Source organism: Bufo bufo, chromosome 5, assembly GCF_905171765.1.
Source record: "Bufo bufo chromosome 5, aBufBuf1.1, whole genome shotgun sequence".
Classification (NCBI taxonomy): Eukaryota; Metazoa; Chordata; class Amphibia; order Anura; family Bufonidae; genus Bufo; species Bufo bufo.
This window is the reverse complement of record NC_053393.1, coordinates 428,482,363-428,498,645: the sequence shown is the minus strand read 5'-3', so window position 1 is coordinate 428,498,645 and position 16,283 is coordinate 428,482,363. Positions and strand designations below refer to the sequence as shown.

General features: G+C 41.3%; 1 protein-coding gene across 1 annotated transcript in view; it reads left to right on the top strand.

Moving 5' to 3' along the window:
- The window catches only part of GASK1A (golgi associated kinase 1A), a 55,044-nt gene extending 39,174 nt beyond the window's left edge, over nt 1-15,870 (top strand). The window contains exons 3-5 of the mRNA XM_040433440.1: nt 10,456-10,578; nt 13,535-13,638; nt 15,427-15,870. Of these exons, the coding sequence (XP_040289374.1) occupies nt 10,456-10,578; nt 13,535-13,638; nt 15,427-15,631 (432 nt within the window). The 3' untranslated portion in view covers nt 15,632-15,870. The remainder of the gene's footprint in view (nt 1-10,455; nt 10,579-13,534; nt 13,639-15,426) is intronic.
- Nucleotides 15,871-16,283: the final 413 nt, after the last annotated feature.

The window sequence follows — 16,283 nt, the reverse complement described above, 5'->3', positions numbered from 1 at the left end:
CCTGTCAAACACCATATTGCGGCAGAATCTGAGACTTCTTCCCTGCTCATGCCAGGTTAAAATAGAGGGCATGGCATGGGCAGGGAAGGGGGTGGGCCTACGGGCCAGTCTTATTCATCATTTTCTATGCCTGGTTTAGGCATCAAAAATGGTCTAAATGTAAGACAGCAAGGAAGCTGTCCTACATTTAGAATCGTCTGTGAATATGCTGAAGTTACAGTATGTAGAAGCCGGCACCTTTACATAACTTTGGTGATCCACTGCCAACGCAGGAGCTTATTAAGACTGGCGTCTAAAACACTGGTCTTTCAAATGTGCCCCAATGTTCTTTTCTTTGCACTTCATTTGTACTTGTACTTCATTTTTGCGTCTCTGACGCAAAAGAATGAACATAGAGCTGATGTGACTTAGAGTTCTGAACATAGAGCTGATGTGACTTACCAAAAAGCTCCAGTTTTGTCTTACCTGTCCAAAGGACATTCCCTCAGAACCTTTCTGGCTTGGCAATATGCATTTTGGCAAATTCCAGTGTCGCTTTTTTATGATTTGTTTACAATTGTGGTTTCCTTCTCGGTCATCTTCCTTTAAGCCCACATTGGCTAAGACAGCAATGGACAATCTAAAAATGCAAATGTGATCGCACTCTACATCCAGCATGGACAATCTGACACTGATTTACGTTGAACTTGAAGTTCTGGGCTCTTTGATTACCATTCGTATTATTGGTCTCTTCAATTTATCATCAATTTTCCTCTTGTGGCCATGTCCAGGGAGGTTGGCTACAGTCCCATAGACCTTAAGCTTCTGAATAATATGTTCCACTGTAGTAACAGGAACATCAAGCTGTTTGAAGATGGTTTTATAGCCTTTACCTTTAACATGATGTCTATAACTTTCTTTCTAATCTCCTTAGACAACTCTCCTTAGCTTTCTTTGGTCCATGTTCAGTGTGGTACCCACCATGATACTAAACAGCACAGTGACTACTTTTCACCCTTTAAATATGCAGACTGACTGATTACAGGTTTGAAAACACCTGTAATGCAAATTACAGGATACACCTTAGCTTAACATGTCCCTACAGTCAAATTATTTTCAATCTTTTCTAGGCGTACCATCATTTTTGTCCATGCCAGTTTCATTAATTAGTTTTTTTTAAACGTATTCTGTTAAACCACAATTCAAGAGCAATGTCTAATTTGCATTAGCTGATTTTCAGTAAAAAATTGTATTATTACTTTTAGTGACCATTGTGGGTTTTTCTTTCTTTAATGGGAGGGTACCATCTATTTTGTCCACATGTGTATACTTGATCAGACCTGGAATTTTAGAAGAGAACATTTTATAAATGTGGTAGCTATAAAAAAAAAAGGCTCCACTACCACACTACAAACTGTCAGCCATGAGCAGCACACATAGAAAATGGCAGCCAGATGTTAGATAAATATAACACGGACTCAAGATATCTGTCTGCATCAATCCTTATTTCATAAATGGACTCCCTGTGTGAACTGAAGACTGTATTTGCAGTGTGTGCATATACAGAGCATTATACAGATACTTGTATAGAAAAACATACATATATCCATTCAGGTTGAAACACGTCATCTCTGCTCAGAATTGTTACCTATTTTCTTAATAAATAAATCTCTAAAATTAATAATAAAGTATAAAAATATATATATCAGGGGTCATTTATCAAACTGGTGTAAAAAAGGAACTGGCTTAGTTGCTCATAGCAACCAATCAGATTCATCCTTTTATTTTGGACAGCTCCTTTGACAAATGAAAGGAGGAATCTGATTGGCTGTACTGGGCAACTAAGCCAGTTCTACTTTACACCAGTTTGATAAATGACCCCTGTTCACTAGAACAGAACCTCAATTGACCTCATTGTAAGTCCTTGATATCTGTGTCCAACCTAGTGTCATGGCTTCTTTAATAAATGGAAACCATGACACAGTGTGTGCACTGACCCATCCCACAGTAATAATGAATGCATACAACTTCTGGTGAATTCTTTTAAAATACATCACGATTGCTGATTTTTTAAAGATAAGCAGTACTGGATGTGGCTCACAGTGTTCACTAAAACCAAACTGAGGTGCACTCAGAGAAGAGGACTCGCCCTATCCTCAAGAAATCAGATACATATAACAAAGGGGAACCTGGGCACTCTCAAGATAATCAGACCATAAAGACTTTATTGCTACACAAATAGATAAAACACAAATGAGTAAAATACAAATTGATAGAATAAAATATCCGCTACCCATAAACGTCCTGTAAATGCTCCTAAAAGAACGGAATATTGATGCCAACAAAAATCCTAAAATATCCTAAAAATATGGGGGTAAATACAAAATCAGATAGCCACAAATAAAACAATACTGTCAATGAGGTAGTGGGTTCCCATTGATATATAGTCCCAAACGTAATTGATACTTTCAAAATATCCTGGAGAAAATCAAAAAATGTTCCTGGTATAATGTCACAAATGTTATCCTGTAGACCAAATGAAAACAGTGTGTACATACACATGCTACTACACTGTTTTCATTTGGTCTACAGGATAACATTTATTGATTTTCTCCAGGATATTTTGAAAGTATCAATTACGTTTGGGACTATATATCAAAGGGAACCCACTACCTCATTGACAGTATTGTTTTATTTGTGGCTATCTGATTTTGTATTTACCCCCATATGTCACGGCCATGCCCATGACCGTGACTCCTTTACCGTATCCAGTTGCCTGCGGTTTAGTATGGGTGTTCAACCACGGGTGAGGGCCGCTTGTCTGTGGCCTCACTTGTGGTTGCCGCGGGCAACCAGTGTTGTATTTTGCAGCAGAGCAGCCTGAGCGTCGCTAGGCAGCTTGCTGCCCTGGCATGCGGTCACACCTAGCAATCTTTATGTTAGGTGTGTGTGTATTGTGTTCACTGTGTTGTTTGTCTGTGGCCTGCATGCGCGTTCTCCGGAGGGAGAGCGTCCCGGGGGGATCACCGTTAACAGCACGGTTGGTGGCTTATTCCCCGCCACCTTACCTTCCATGTCTGTGTTGGTGATCTCTCGTCCCTTTCCATGTTCCCATCTCTGGTCGTTTGCTGGCAGCACTCCGTAAGTGGTCCGGCTGCGTGCTGGTTAGGAGGGTCTGCTGGCAGCGACTAGAGTGGGGACGTGAGTGGAGAGTCCCCTCGTCCACTCTCTGTGGTTCCATTCCCTTGTCGCTGGTGCGGGCTGCAGGCCTCGTCGGACTGGCTAGTGTGAGCTGGGAGAGGATGCAGCTGACAGTGACCTCCTGGGAACCATGTCCTGTGAGTGGACGTCTCCTTCTCCCATCCCCTTGTGTGAGTTCCTCACCAGTTTCCTTTTTTTTTGGTGGGGGGGCTTTGAGGGGTGGGAGTGTCACGGCCATGCCCATGACCGTGACTCCTTTACCGTATCCAGTTGCCTGCGGTTTAGTATGGGTGTTCAACCACGGGTGAGGGCCGCTTGTCTGTGGCCTCACTTGTGGTTGCCGCGGGCAACCAGTGATGTATTTTGCAGCAGAGCAGCCTGAGCGTCGCTAGGCAGCTTGCTGCCCTGGCATGCGGTCACACCTAGCAATCTTTATGTTAGGTGTGTGTATGTTATGCACGTTGTATGTATTGTGTGCACTTCCCATTTATGTGTCTTTCCCTTCTGTGGTACTGGAAGGGTTAACTTCCTTCCCAGTGTGTGTGTGATGTCACTGGGTGTGTCCAACCCTTGGGTGTGGCCACTTGGGCCTATATAGACCCTCTCTCTAGCAGGGCTCAGTAGGTTGCTTCAGTCTTGCTAGCTGAGGCAGCCTCCTGTGCTTTCCATTCCTCTGTGAGAGCCACCACTGTGGTCATAGTTTATGTTTATGTTTTCCTGTACTATTTAGTGCTGCCATGTATCTGGGTTCCGGTGTGTGGATGAGTTTGTGCTGACGTCTGTCTGCTATTTGTGGACTTCAGCTTTCCTGCACACGGATCCAGTCAGCAGGGCTGTGGCAGGTGGCTGGAACTAGTGCAGCACCTGCCATATACATAGGCTGTTTATGTTTCCCCTTTTCCAGCAGCTTGGCCATTGAGACTCCTGCTCCTCCGTGCTTTGGAGGAGTGGGTTGTCTTACTCAGCTCCTAGCTTAGGGCCATCTTGAGGGCTAGCAGGGACTTCTAGGTTCCGGAGCATGAGCCCTCCTACCATCAAGGTTGGCTCATGTAGCTAGGAGTCAGGGTCAGGTTAGGGATGCGTTTAGGAGGTGACCTGCTCCCTAATCCTGTCTTCTTGGTCAAGCAGCCGTAACATCTCCTGGCTTCACACGGCTGAGGATTTCCCCCATCCTCAGTCGTGACACCATATTTTTAGGATATTTTAGGATTTTTGTTGGCATCAATATTCCGTTCTTTTAGGAGCATTTACAGGATGTTTATGGGTAGCGGATATTTTATTCTATCAATTTGTATTTTACTCATTTGTGTTTTATCGATTTGTGTAGCAATACATTCTTTATGGTCTGATTATCTTGAGAGTGCCCAGGTTCCCCTTTGTTAAAGTTAAAGATAACTTTATAATTTATTATAACCACATATTATCACATATCCACATTTACCTCAGATCAGCATGAGTTATTTGCATGTCTCCCTCCCTCTCCCCACAAGCTGTCTAAATGATCCCTTACCGTGAAGCTGTAGAATTTAGCAATGTAAATGCTATCGGAGAATTTCTTGCTGAACACACAGTCTGTGTGTGCCCGCCGGCCCAAACCATGGCAGCCTTCCTAAACCAGCAGACTCTATTTGCTTCTCAACCGCTTTTTAAACACAAAACTGAGCAGAGCAGCGAGGATTTTTTATTTTTTTTGTCCAGACCTGTCCCACTAAAGCCACATTTAGTTCCTGCTGTGTAGATTGCAGCCAACACTGTCAAAGATCCATTCTTGGAGCTCCTCGGCGCACACTGGAGATACTAGCGGGTCAGACTTCCTAGAAAGGCACAGAGGTGAATATTCTGCATTCAATTAAGGGCAATTACCATGTGTACTCAGTTAGAAAAGCACAGGAGTATGAAACTCAAATAGTAAATATGTTAAACAAAAACCCATTTCTTTCTCAATGTACAAAACAAAATTCACATTAAAAGTGTCAAGTAGTGGGTACATAAAGTTTATTCATAGTATGATAAAATAATAAGTCTTGCAACTTTATAATATATTTAATTTTTTAGCATCTCACTATTTTCAGAATCTCTAAAATGGAAATGCCTCCCGACTTTCTAAAGGGTGTGTTAGGCCATGTTCACCTGCGCCAGAAAATTTCTGCTGTGGATATTTTTCCATAGGTTTCACTTTTTGGCTTGCCAAAAGTGAAATCAATAGCAAAAATCCAGAAGAAATAAGCAAGGGTCATGCTGGAGATCTGAAAACCCCATTCACTTCTACTGTAAATGTTCAAATCTTTCACCAAATTGCTTACTCAAAAAATGACAACTGGAGAAAACATTTCAGGCCACCATAGAGGTTTCAGGTTCTCATATGGCTCACCACCTCATTTGTTTTTGTATTATTGCATTGTACTCATTTTCTTCAGCCCCTTTTTCTGTATAGCAGGCTGATGGCTCATGCAAAGCTTTATCTCTGATTCCTGATAGATCATAAACACTCATTATAGCTCAATTCTTATCAATCTGATAAGAATATGGCTTAGGGCTCTATTACACCAACAGATTATCTGACCAATCTCTGATCAATTTCTGTCCAATCAGACCAATAGTTGTGTATAACAAAAAATCTGTGTGTGTAAATGGCCATCTGACCAATGATTGGTCAGGAAACTTTAAAGCTAGCACAGGCCCGGGAGTCACCTTTAGTTTGTTTCCCTAAAACACTGTCACTCTTGACCAGGCACTGTCTATGAATGACTTCACAACACCATTTGTTGGGGAAGACAGTAATCTCACCAGTTGAACAGATGGACAGTATAAAGAAACCTAGAATGGAGTTTATCAAGCCTAGCACACCAGAATTCTGACTTCAAAAAAGTCTCAAGTAGGGGCTTTGCGACTTTTTGGGGTCACTTGCAGAATTTTTTTTTAAACTTTTTGAGCACTACACCTTCCAGTGCTGCCTACAGATTTAGGCCTCATGCACACGACCGTGCTGTTTTTTGCGGACCGCAAACCGCAGATCCGCAAAAAACGGAAGCCGTCCGTGTGCCTTCCGCAATTTGCAGAACAGAACGGGTAGCCCATTGTAGACATGCCTATTCTTGTCCGCAAAATGTCCGCAAAATGGACTAGAATAGGACATGCTATATTTTTTTTGCGGGGCCTCGGAACGGAGCAACGGATGCGGACAGCACACGGAGTGCTGTCCGCATCTTTTGAGGCCCCATTGAAGTAAATGTCGTGTGCATGAGGCCTTAGTGTGAAAATTTGGTCAGAATTTCAGAGTAGATCATTTTTTGTGACACATTTATGAAGTGTGCCTTTTTTAAAAATCTAGGTGTACTTTTTCTAAAATCGGTTCAGCGCCAAATCAATTATTACTGTGAACAATTTCCATAGATTTGGCACAGGTACACATAGCAAATCCAATCTACAACCTAACCTCAAATACACCTACAATTATAAATTCCTCTTTAGTACTTTAGTACTTTCCTTTGAGTCCTGGCTGCCAGTGGTCATTAAATACAGAATAAGCTGTAGGGTAATATTTCTCAAAATAAGAGTTAGAGGTATAGGTAATAGAAACATTCGAATGCATTTTTTATTATTGCATTTATGTTGGGTTAAAAAAACAAAAAAGTAGGAAATAGACCTACTAGTAATTGTATTTCCAGGAGTTCGACATGACAGCACCACATGGAGGATGTCTCCCCACCCACTATTGGGACAGGAACAGAGAGAGGTTAAAAGCCCCCCCCCCCCCCCCACACACACACACACACCCACCAGTGTTTTTTCAATTATCACACAATGATGGATGTCCATAACTGAAAAACCTTTTTAAATGAACTGATTAATATAAAAGCAATATACTAAACATAAAAGAAGATAAGGGAGGGAAATCCGGGTGCTGTCATGTCGGACTCCTGGAAATACAATTACCAGTAGGTCTAATTCCTACTTTACAGGACGTCGTCCATTTCAGCACCACATGGAGTAATACTAGATTAGTTTACAGATTTAGGGAGGGACCACAGCCTGGATAACTTTTTGTCCAAACCTCTGGTCATGGTTTCCCCCAATGTCTAATCTATATGCAACAGGCGCCTCCCCCTAGGGCCCTCTATATAACGTGTCCCAGGTGTAGGAAATGCCAAGTAGTATGTTGCGGCCTAAAATGTCTCTTTATGTGTGTCAGGGTGCTCCTACCTGGATCTCGCTGGACCCCAGGCTTTGGCTCCGAAGCAATAAATAATTGAGGGATTAAGGAAGAACTTGAGTCCAGACCTTGAGATGAAGTTCAAATGGCAGGCAAACTCATCACTGCTATATCTGACTCTGGTGTCCTGACAAGCTTAATTAGTGTCTTTGCCCTCTTCGTGATGCTATGCTTTACTCTTTGGTCAGGGTTATGTTCAGCCAAGGGATGTGGTAGAATCCGGAGAGCTCCAACATGGAGTCCCTACCAGCACACACACTACCACTAGCACTAGAACCAGTTCTAACTGGTCCCCACCCTTCCTTCAGGAAATAGGACTCGCCCACTTTGCGGGTTAGAATGGAATGGTTAGCTCCATTCTACATAATTACAGCTCTGCAGATTTTGCTGCCACCTGCTGGTGAACCAGGCATATTACATGTTATAAACAGTTGCAAACATTTTAGGAATGCACATTGTGGAGGACCCGGAAAGACATAGATGACATTAGATTAGCCCATTAGAGATAGTAGCATGGTGCAGTAGTGGTAGCACCACTCTGGGTTGTTACATATAGTGTAAAGGGTATGAGAATTTGACCATGTTGCTGATTTGCAAATCTGATTGATAGAGGCTTCCGCATGTTCTGCCCATGAAGCCGCCACCGCTCTGGTGGAATGGGCTGTAATATTTTGAGGACAAGCTATTCCCTGCAGCTAGTAGGATTGCATAATCGATGATTTTATCCATCTGGCTAACATTGTTTTGGAAGACTTCATGCCTTTGTTTTGGCCAGCGAATTGTATGAACAGATTTGCGTCCTTTCTAAACCTACTAGTAGCTTCTAAATAAATCAGAAGAGAACGTCTGACATCTAGCATGTACAAGCTTTTTTCAGTGTCATTTTTTGGGATCCGCTCAAAAGGTAGGTAATAAAATTTCCTGATTCAGATGGAACATAGAGACTACCTTCGGTAAGAAGGTTGGATCTAGCTTTAGGATGAGCCTATCGTCTAAAATCTTAAAGTAAGGTTCCCGGGTGGTTAAAGCTTGTATCTCACATAACCTGCAGGCTGATGTTATATCCACTAAAAAGGCAGTTTTTAGGGATAGATGTTTCAGAGAGCAATTTTGCATAGGTTCAAAGGGCTCTTTAGTTAAACCATGGAGAACTGTTGTCAAGTCCCAGGGAGGGACTGAAGATTTCAGAGTTGGCCTAATTCTTGTGGTTGCTTTTATAAACCTGCTTACCCATCTATTCTCTGCTAGGGAACAGTTTAGGAACCAACTTAAGGCTGCTATCTGGACCTTCAGGGTGCTCGGTCTAAGGCCCCTATCAAAACTATTTTGTAGAAAGTCCAAGATTTCCGTCAAATTTGAAAGCATCGGATTTCCATCCCTTAATGTTATCCATGAGCAAAATTTCTTCCATATCTTATTATAAATAGCCGAGGTTACCTGCTTATGACCTTTTTGTAGGGTTGATATTACCCTGTCCGATAATGCTTGTAATCTTAACGAATCCCTTTCAGGATCCACGCTGTGAACTTTAGCCTGCCTATTTCAGGGTTCCAGATTGGACCTTGGGACAGCAGGTCTGGTCTTAGAGGGAGAGTTATCGGATCTTCCAAAGCCATAGTGTTTAGGACTGGAGACCACACTTGTTTCAGCCAGAATGGGGCTATTAGAATCACTTTTGATGACTCCATTCTGATTTTCCTGAGAATAGCCGGAATTAGAGGGAACGAAGGAAACGCATATGCCAGATTCATATCCCATATTTGTGATAAGGCGTCTACCGCAGTTGGATGATCTGTTGGGTATAGGGAGAAGAAGGAACTTACTTTATAAGTTCTCAGGAGACCAGAGATAAGATATACAGAACCAGCCACCAGACCTCTTCTCTGATGGATTTCACTGAGAAGGGGACAGAACAGTCTGCAACGTAAGTGAGAGTGCAGGCTGCATAGGATAGACAGTTTAAAATGTTTACCAAAAACCTATTGGAAAGTTTTCTTTAGCCTAAAAAAACTGTAATGCACTAATAAAAAATGTCTCACAGGTGTCCAAAACCTTTAACTCTTATTTTCTAGAAACATTATGCTACAGTTTATTCTGCATTTAATGACCACAAACAAGCCTACTGGTCTTCTGGACTCTTAAAGAGTACCAGGTGTTTAGGTTGTTTTGTTGTTTAAGCTAGAAATTTACTTTCATTCACTCCTTTTCTCAATCTGTGCTGGCAGTATACACCTTGGTCATGTTTCAGGAAAGCATGATGTATTTGTGCCAGCCTCTTCATTCTGGAGACTTCCAAAAAACACAGCTGCAAGAAGATAATTTTCACCATTGCCTTGGTAATTAACCAAGTCTGGCATGTAGTCACAGCCACAGTAAGCCAGCTGTTGGCTAAGGGGTTTTCGGGACCGCTTTAATATACTTTAAAATACTCATTTATGAAGGTAGCTGTAATTTTGCATTTCTTTTACTTTTATTGATCCTATCTTCCGTTCTAGGCTGTGGTCACATGATCATGTCCATGCAGCTCTTTCTTATTTCCTGTGATCTTATGTCCATTGGGATATCAGAGCAGCAGCAGGGGCAGTGATAGGGGAGTGTCTATATAACTAGCTGGATGGGAGGAGCTATAAACTAGCTGGGGGTTGTGAGGGCGGTGATGGGGCTGTGGCAGACTAAGGAGAAGTGCATCATGGGTTTGGTTGGATACAACAAAAGGAAGTGCTACATAAAGGATGTAACAAACCAGAGTGATGTGTGTACATGGTGAAAATGGGTCAGGAGAGTCCAACTTGAAAAAGAGATACTAAAAGTTAAAGTAATTGTCTGTACTGAGTAGATACATCAGATGATATCCAATGGTTACATGGTTGGAGTATATATGGTCTCTGTCAAGTTGGATGCATGAATATTTGTGGCTCGTGTAGCAACATTATGATGGATCTTTTAAAGCAGATATACTATATATATGACCCGATCACTGTGAAGAGCTGACTGACTTATCAAGGTGAAGGATTTCTTACAGGAGGTTTCTTACAGTTCCTCTCAATGTGTTCATTACTTAGGTTCAGGATCGACTAGACAGATACTGCTGTGGATTTAACCCTGATCCAACAGAGCCTTGTGTGGAGGAGCTGCTACATGACAAATGTCGCAACCAGAATGAACTTGTTTTAGTACATATTCTGGTAGGTGTTAAAAATTCACAATATATAAAACTATGGTTTCTCTGATGATCTCCAGCAATGCACTGCTTTTGGTATAGCTTTTTGAGCCGGTCTCATGTTGGATAGTGCCCTGTGTAGTACCTTTTGTTGGTGTACTGTCAAATAGATTATCATTATATGTACCATATAGTATAGTGCCCAAATAACAGTGCCATAAGTTGGCTAAATAATCCCTTTAAACAGCTGATGACAAACAAAGCTATACGCTGTCACTACTGCTATACGGTGCTGTGCTATATGGTGCCTAAATGGTGCCTACAGTCTTGAAATGAAACCAGCATTCTGTAACAAACACATAGAGGGATTTTTACTAAGGTCATTATGCCTCTATCGTGGCATAAAAAAGTCACAAAGTATGGCACACACCATATGTACACCATAATTTGCAACTTTTTAAGCTTCTCCGTACTTTTCCAAAGGAAATTTACGATAACTTTTGCTTGACGCCAAGCTATGTAGTACTGTGCAGTCTATGGAAGATGTCCCAAAACTACAAGTTGACTTGAACACTGAGAGGTTCATTTAATAAAATATATACGCCACTCTTTGGCTTATTTATTTATTTTTGGCTGCGCCTTTTACACCGTGTACGCCACTTACTCCTTTTTTCGTCAATTCCGAGAAAAGAGGGCAGGTCCATCTGATTCATCATTTTCTACTCCTGTTTTTGGCGTAGAAAATGACAAACCTACGTCAGCAAGGAAGCTGGCGTACATTTAAACAAGTCTAAAGGGCCTGTTATGTAGTGGCCGGTGCCTCTATATGACTTAGGCGCATCAAGGGGCAACAGACATGGACTAAGACCGGCGTCTAAATTGCCTTAGTAAATGTCCCCCTGAGTGTTTGGGCATCAACTTGGCAAATGAGGTTCAATGTGGGTAAATGTAAAAAGTTATGCATCTTGGTAGTAATAATCTCTGTGCTTCATATGTCCTAGGGCTGTGATGGCTAACCTCCGGAACTCCAGTTGTGGTAAAACTACAACTACCAAGCTGGACACTTGCTTAGCTGTTCTCAGAATTCCATAGAAATGAATAGAGCATGCTGGGAGTTGTAGTTTCACCACAGCTGGAGTGCTGGAGGTTAGCCACCACTGTCCTAGGGGATGTAACACTGGAAGAGTCACTTGTACAAAAGGATTTGGGTGTCCTTGTAGATCACAGATTAAATAATATCATACAATGTCAATCAGCTGCTTCTAAGGCCACCAAGATATTGTCATGTATTCAATGAGGCATGGACTCACGGGACAGGGATGGAATATTACTGCTTTACAAAGCGTTGGTGCGGCCACATCTGGAATATGCAGTTCAGTTCTGAGCAACAGTCTATAGAAAGGATGACCTGGAGCTGGAAAAAGTACAAAGGAGAGCGACTAAACTGATAAGGGGCACGGAGGGTCTTAGTTATTAGGAACTAAGAAGACAGGTTGGCATCAGCAGGAGCTGCTCAAACCCACATGCAGTTGTGCATATATATAGGGGAGCAAATCCTGCACTTGTGGCCCGTTGCTAATGGCAATCCCCAGCAAAATGCATACAATGGAGGATGCCCGCGGCGAACCACAAGTACCACAATAGACATCCTACACAAGGTAACAAGTGCGGATGTGATAATTAATATAACAATATAACAAAACAATAACAAACATAGGTGCACTCTGCAGTCTCACTAATTCTCAAACTGATTTTAAAATTGAGAGATTAGTCAACATGTCCTACGGTGTAGAACATGTCTTAAGCCCGGACACCACGACAAGGTTTCTCAAGTAGCCCGGGACCCTACACTCTCCTACCTGAGCCATATGGGCGATACCAGGAGCCAGTGGGCAAATTACAGGAGCATAGGGCCGACTCGCAAACAACTCACCAGTTACCTCCAGCATGTGGCCATGCTTGCAATGGGAGGAGGGAGGAGTCTGTGAGTCCCACTCAAGACTTGCTGATATAGCCCAGGCTTCACAGGTGCACCTAAATGTGACCTGTAGATGGAAAACAGGCACATTTAAATAGGAGTTTATACACCTCCAGGAATCTATATATACAAACTAAGAAGACAGGTTGGCATCAGCAGGAGCTGCTCAAACCCACATGCAGTTGTGCATATATATAGGGGAGCAAATCCTGCACTTGTGGCCCGTTGCTTAGTTATTAGGAAAGATTAAAATAATTACATTTATTTAGTCTTGAGAAGAGACGTCTAAGGGGGAAATGAATAACCTATACAAATATATAAATGGGCCATACAGAAAATACGGTGAAAAACTTTTCCATGTAAAATCCTCCCAAAAGACAAGGGGGCACTGCCTCCGACTGGAGAAGAAAAATTTCAGTCTCCAGAGGCGTCAAAGCTTCTTTACTGTAAGAACTGTGAATCTGTGGAATAGTCTACCTCAGTACATGGTCACAGCAGAACAGTAGGAAGTTTTAAAAGAGCTTACATTAATTCTCAAAAGTAAATTACATTAATGCTTATGGAAGTGTGTATAAATCTGCGTCCCCTCCCATCCCTTGGTTGAACATGATGGACTTATGTATTTTTTCAACAGTATTAACTACGCGTAACTAAGTTATAACTGAAGTCCACACCAGCCTGTAGCTGGTGTATACTTCAGTATCTGGCGCACAGCTGGGCAGAGATGATCCTAATTTATTAATAAATTAGGCACATCTCACACCAGTGCGCACCCATTCGCCAGTCTTGATAAATGTCCCTCATAGTCTATTAACAGTGCTATTCAAAGTCCAACCAATACTGCTATACAATTAATATTGAGCTTCATGGTGCTAAGCCAACTGAGATGCTGCCTTCAGCCCTAAGGCTGATGTGCTGTGCTACAGACATTCTTATACAAAATTCTCATATGCATTTAAATGTATCATTCCATTGAAACTCATTGCTTTGTCTTTCGTTTTAGGTGCGTCATAGCGACCCTTCTCACTTGGTTTACATTGACAATGCTGGGAGGCCCAATCACCCTAATAACAATTTGAATTTTAGGATTTTGCAAGGAATTGATGGGTAAGATAGCAGTATTTTTTGTTGTACATATGCAGAGCTGTAATATTTATAATTTCTTCTTAACATTGACTCTGTCCATATTACTTTTTACATACTGTTGAAAGGTACAGTTTTTTTCAAGATTAGAAAAGAAGGTACCTTGAATTCACAATGGATGTGCCACTAACTTCTATTATAAAAAAAAATAGGATCTGGATCATATTCTGCAACAGGACAAGAAAAAGAAGTCTGCATTATTTTTGGTTCACTTGCATAAAACACAATTATTAAAACCAGTCTTGGTCTCTGCTCAAAGGAAAATTTTTAATGGTGAAACCAGGAGTGGATCTTAAACAGAAGAAAAGTATAAGGCCCCATACACACAAGTATATTATGGCTCCATACAACCTTAAAGCAGTAATATGGTGCCCAGAGGAATTCATTTTTGGGACACTATTCCATCTGTATTAATTCTTATAGACAAATAGGGAGGTTTTTTTTTAGATTCAGTATGAAAAAATATCATGCAATGTTCCAATGTTCTATTGTTTTGAAACTTAGAAGTATGGAGCGTCGGCGGCATATGAGGATCAGTAGTACATAATATGCAAATTCAATGCAATGGGTTTAGTGCTAACTAAATCAGCCTCTTTATGAAGTGTGTAGGATATTTGTATGTTCATATATGTTTGTTTCAGACATATTTATATCCCATTGCAGAACTACATGTATTTTAGCACACTAGTAATAGGCTCATTACATTATTCATAGGTATGGCTCATGCACACAGCTGAGCCATGTTCGTGGAGCCTGTATGGCATTGCATGGTGACTATACTGCTCCCTAGTTTAGAAGTTGCCCAGCCTAGGTTGCCATATGTACAGAGATAGTCTCCCTTATAAGAAATGCTTTTAGGGTAGAAAAACTCTGTGCATATGGAATTTGATGGAGTATGCCATTTATTTCTGTATCATTTGTGAAGAATCCAGTAGAAAAAAAAACTCAGTAGACATCCATATGAAATCGGGGTCATGGAGAGGGATCTTGAGTTTCATTTTCAAACCTACTGCAGCTAATTACAAAGTATTTTTACAGTAGTATACGGTACAAAAGCCCTTAATGTGATTAAACTCAATTTTAGGCCTCATGCACACGACTGTTGTTTTATTCTGTGTCCGTTGTTCCGTTTTTCGTGATTTTTTTCCGGACCCATTGACTTTCAATGGGTCCGTTGAAAACTCGGCTGATGCACCGTTTGTCATCCGTGTCCGTGATCCGTGGTTCCAGTCCGTCAAAAATATATAACCTGTCCTATTTTTTTCACGGTTCACGGACCCATTCAAGTCAATGGGATTGTGAAAAAACACGGAAGCACACAAGATTGTCATCCGCGTCCGCGTCCGTTTTTTTCCTATCATTTGCATGGCAATCTTGACTTTTTTTTACTTTTCTTCATGTCTGGTGGTCCTCCAAAAATAAAGGAAGACACATGGAAACAAAAACAAAAACGGATCACGGAACAACGGAACCCCATTTTGCGGAACGAAACACAACAACGGTCGTGTGCATGAGGCCTAAAAGGATGAAAAAGAAGAAAATATTAATTAATAAATAAATAAATAGTCAAATTGATGATGTCCAGTTATTGTACATTAACCAGTGTAAAATGATTGCCTACACTTGAAATTCATACTGAAGCCCTTTTAGCTCAGAAAAGAAAATATGAAGAATAAAAATAGTAGAGGACATTTACTATCTGACAGCTTCTTTGTTGCACAACCACTAAAATGTATTATTACTCTCTCTTAGGTTCCCTGAATCAGCAGTGCAAGTGCTGAGGTCGGGATGTTTACAGGACATGCTATTAAGGTCACTGGAGATGGACCATATATTCTGGCGCAGCCAAGGAGGCTTCAAGGGAGTAAAGAAATTGGTAGAAACCATTCAGCAGAGAGGACAGATCATTTTGGAGTACATAGAAAAACACACAATACCCCTTATTTCTAACCTATAACTACCTGTTCACCTCCAAGAACTGGAAAATTTTGAGATATGAGACAACAACAAAAAGATAGAAAGAAAAGCTGTTGAAAATGATAAAAAAAAAGGGTTAAAAAAAATAAGCTATAAAGTCTGTACAACATAGACAAGCGACAATGTCACGTGGGCGTCTTCACGGCAGCTGTAGATAGGAAAAATAGCTAAATATAAAAGAGAAAACACTCTGACCAAAAGGACAATTAACAAAATGTGGGGGAAAAAATATCCAGCATGAGATAAAAGGCCACATTTTATTTCTCCATAATTAAAATCCACAGGGATGACTAAGAACAGGCTACACATTCTAAAAGGGTGAGCGGGTCTAGTCACCAAAGATATGTCCCTGTGGATTTTAAGTATGAAGAAATAAAATGTGGCCTAGTGCCTTTCACCTCATGCTGGATCTCTTTTTTACAGACTGTAGTAAAACAGCAGTCTGTAACCAGGGAGCCTGTCAGTATTTCATACTGTACGTCGTTCAGGCAGTATAAATTTCCTGCCAGATTCCCTTCACCATGTATCACTTAGGTCTCATTGATGCAGGTGTAGTTCAATATTGTAGGTCAATATTTTGCATGAGCTTTCGTAAGCCAAAACCAGGAGTGGAGCCAAAGAGGAAGAGGTAC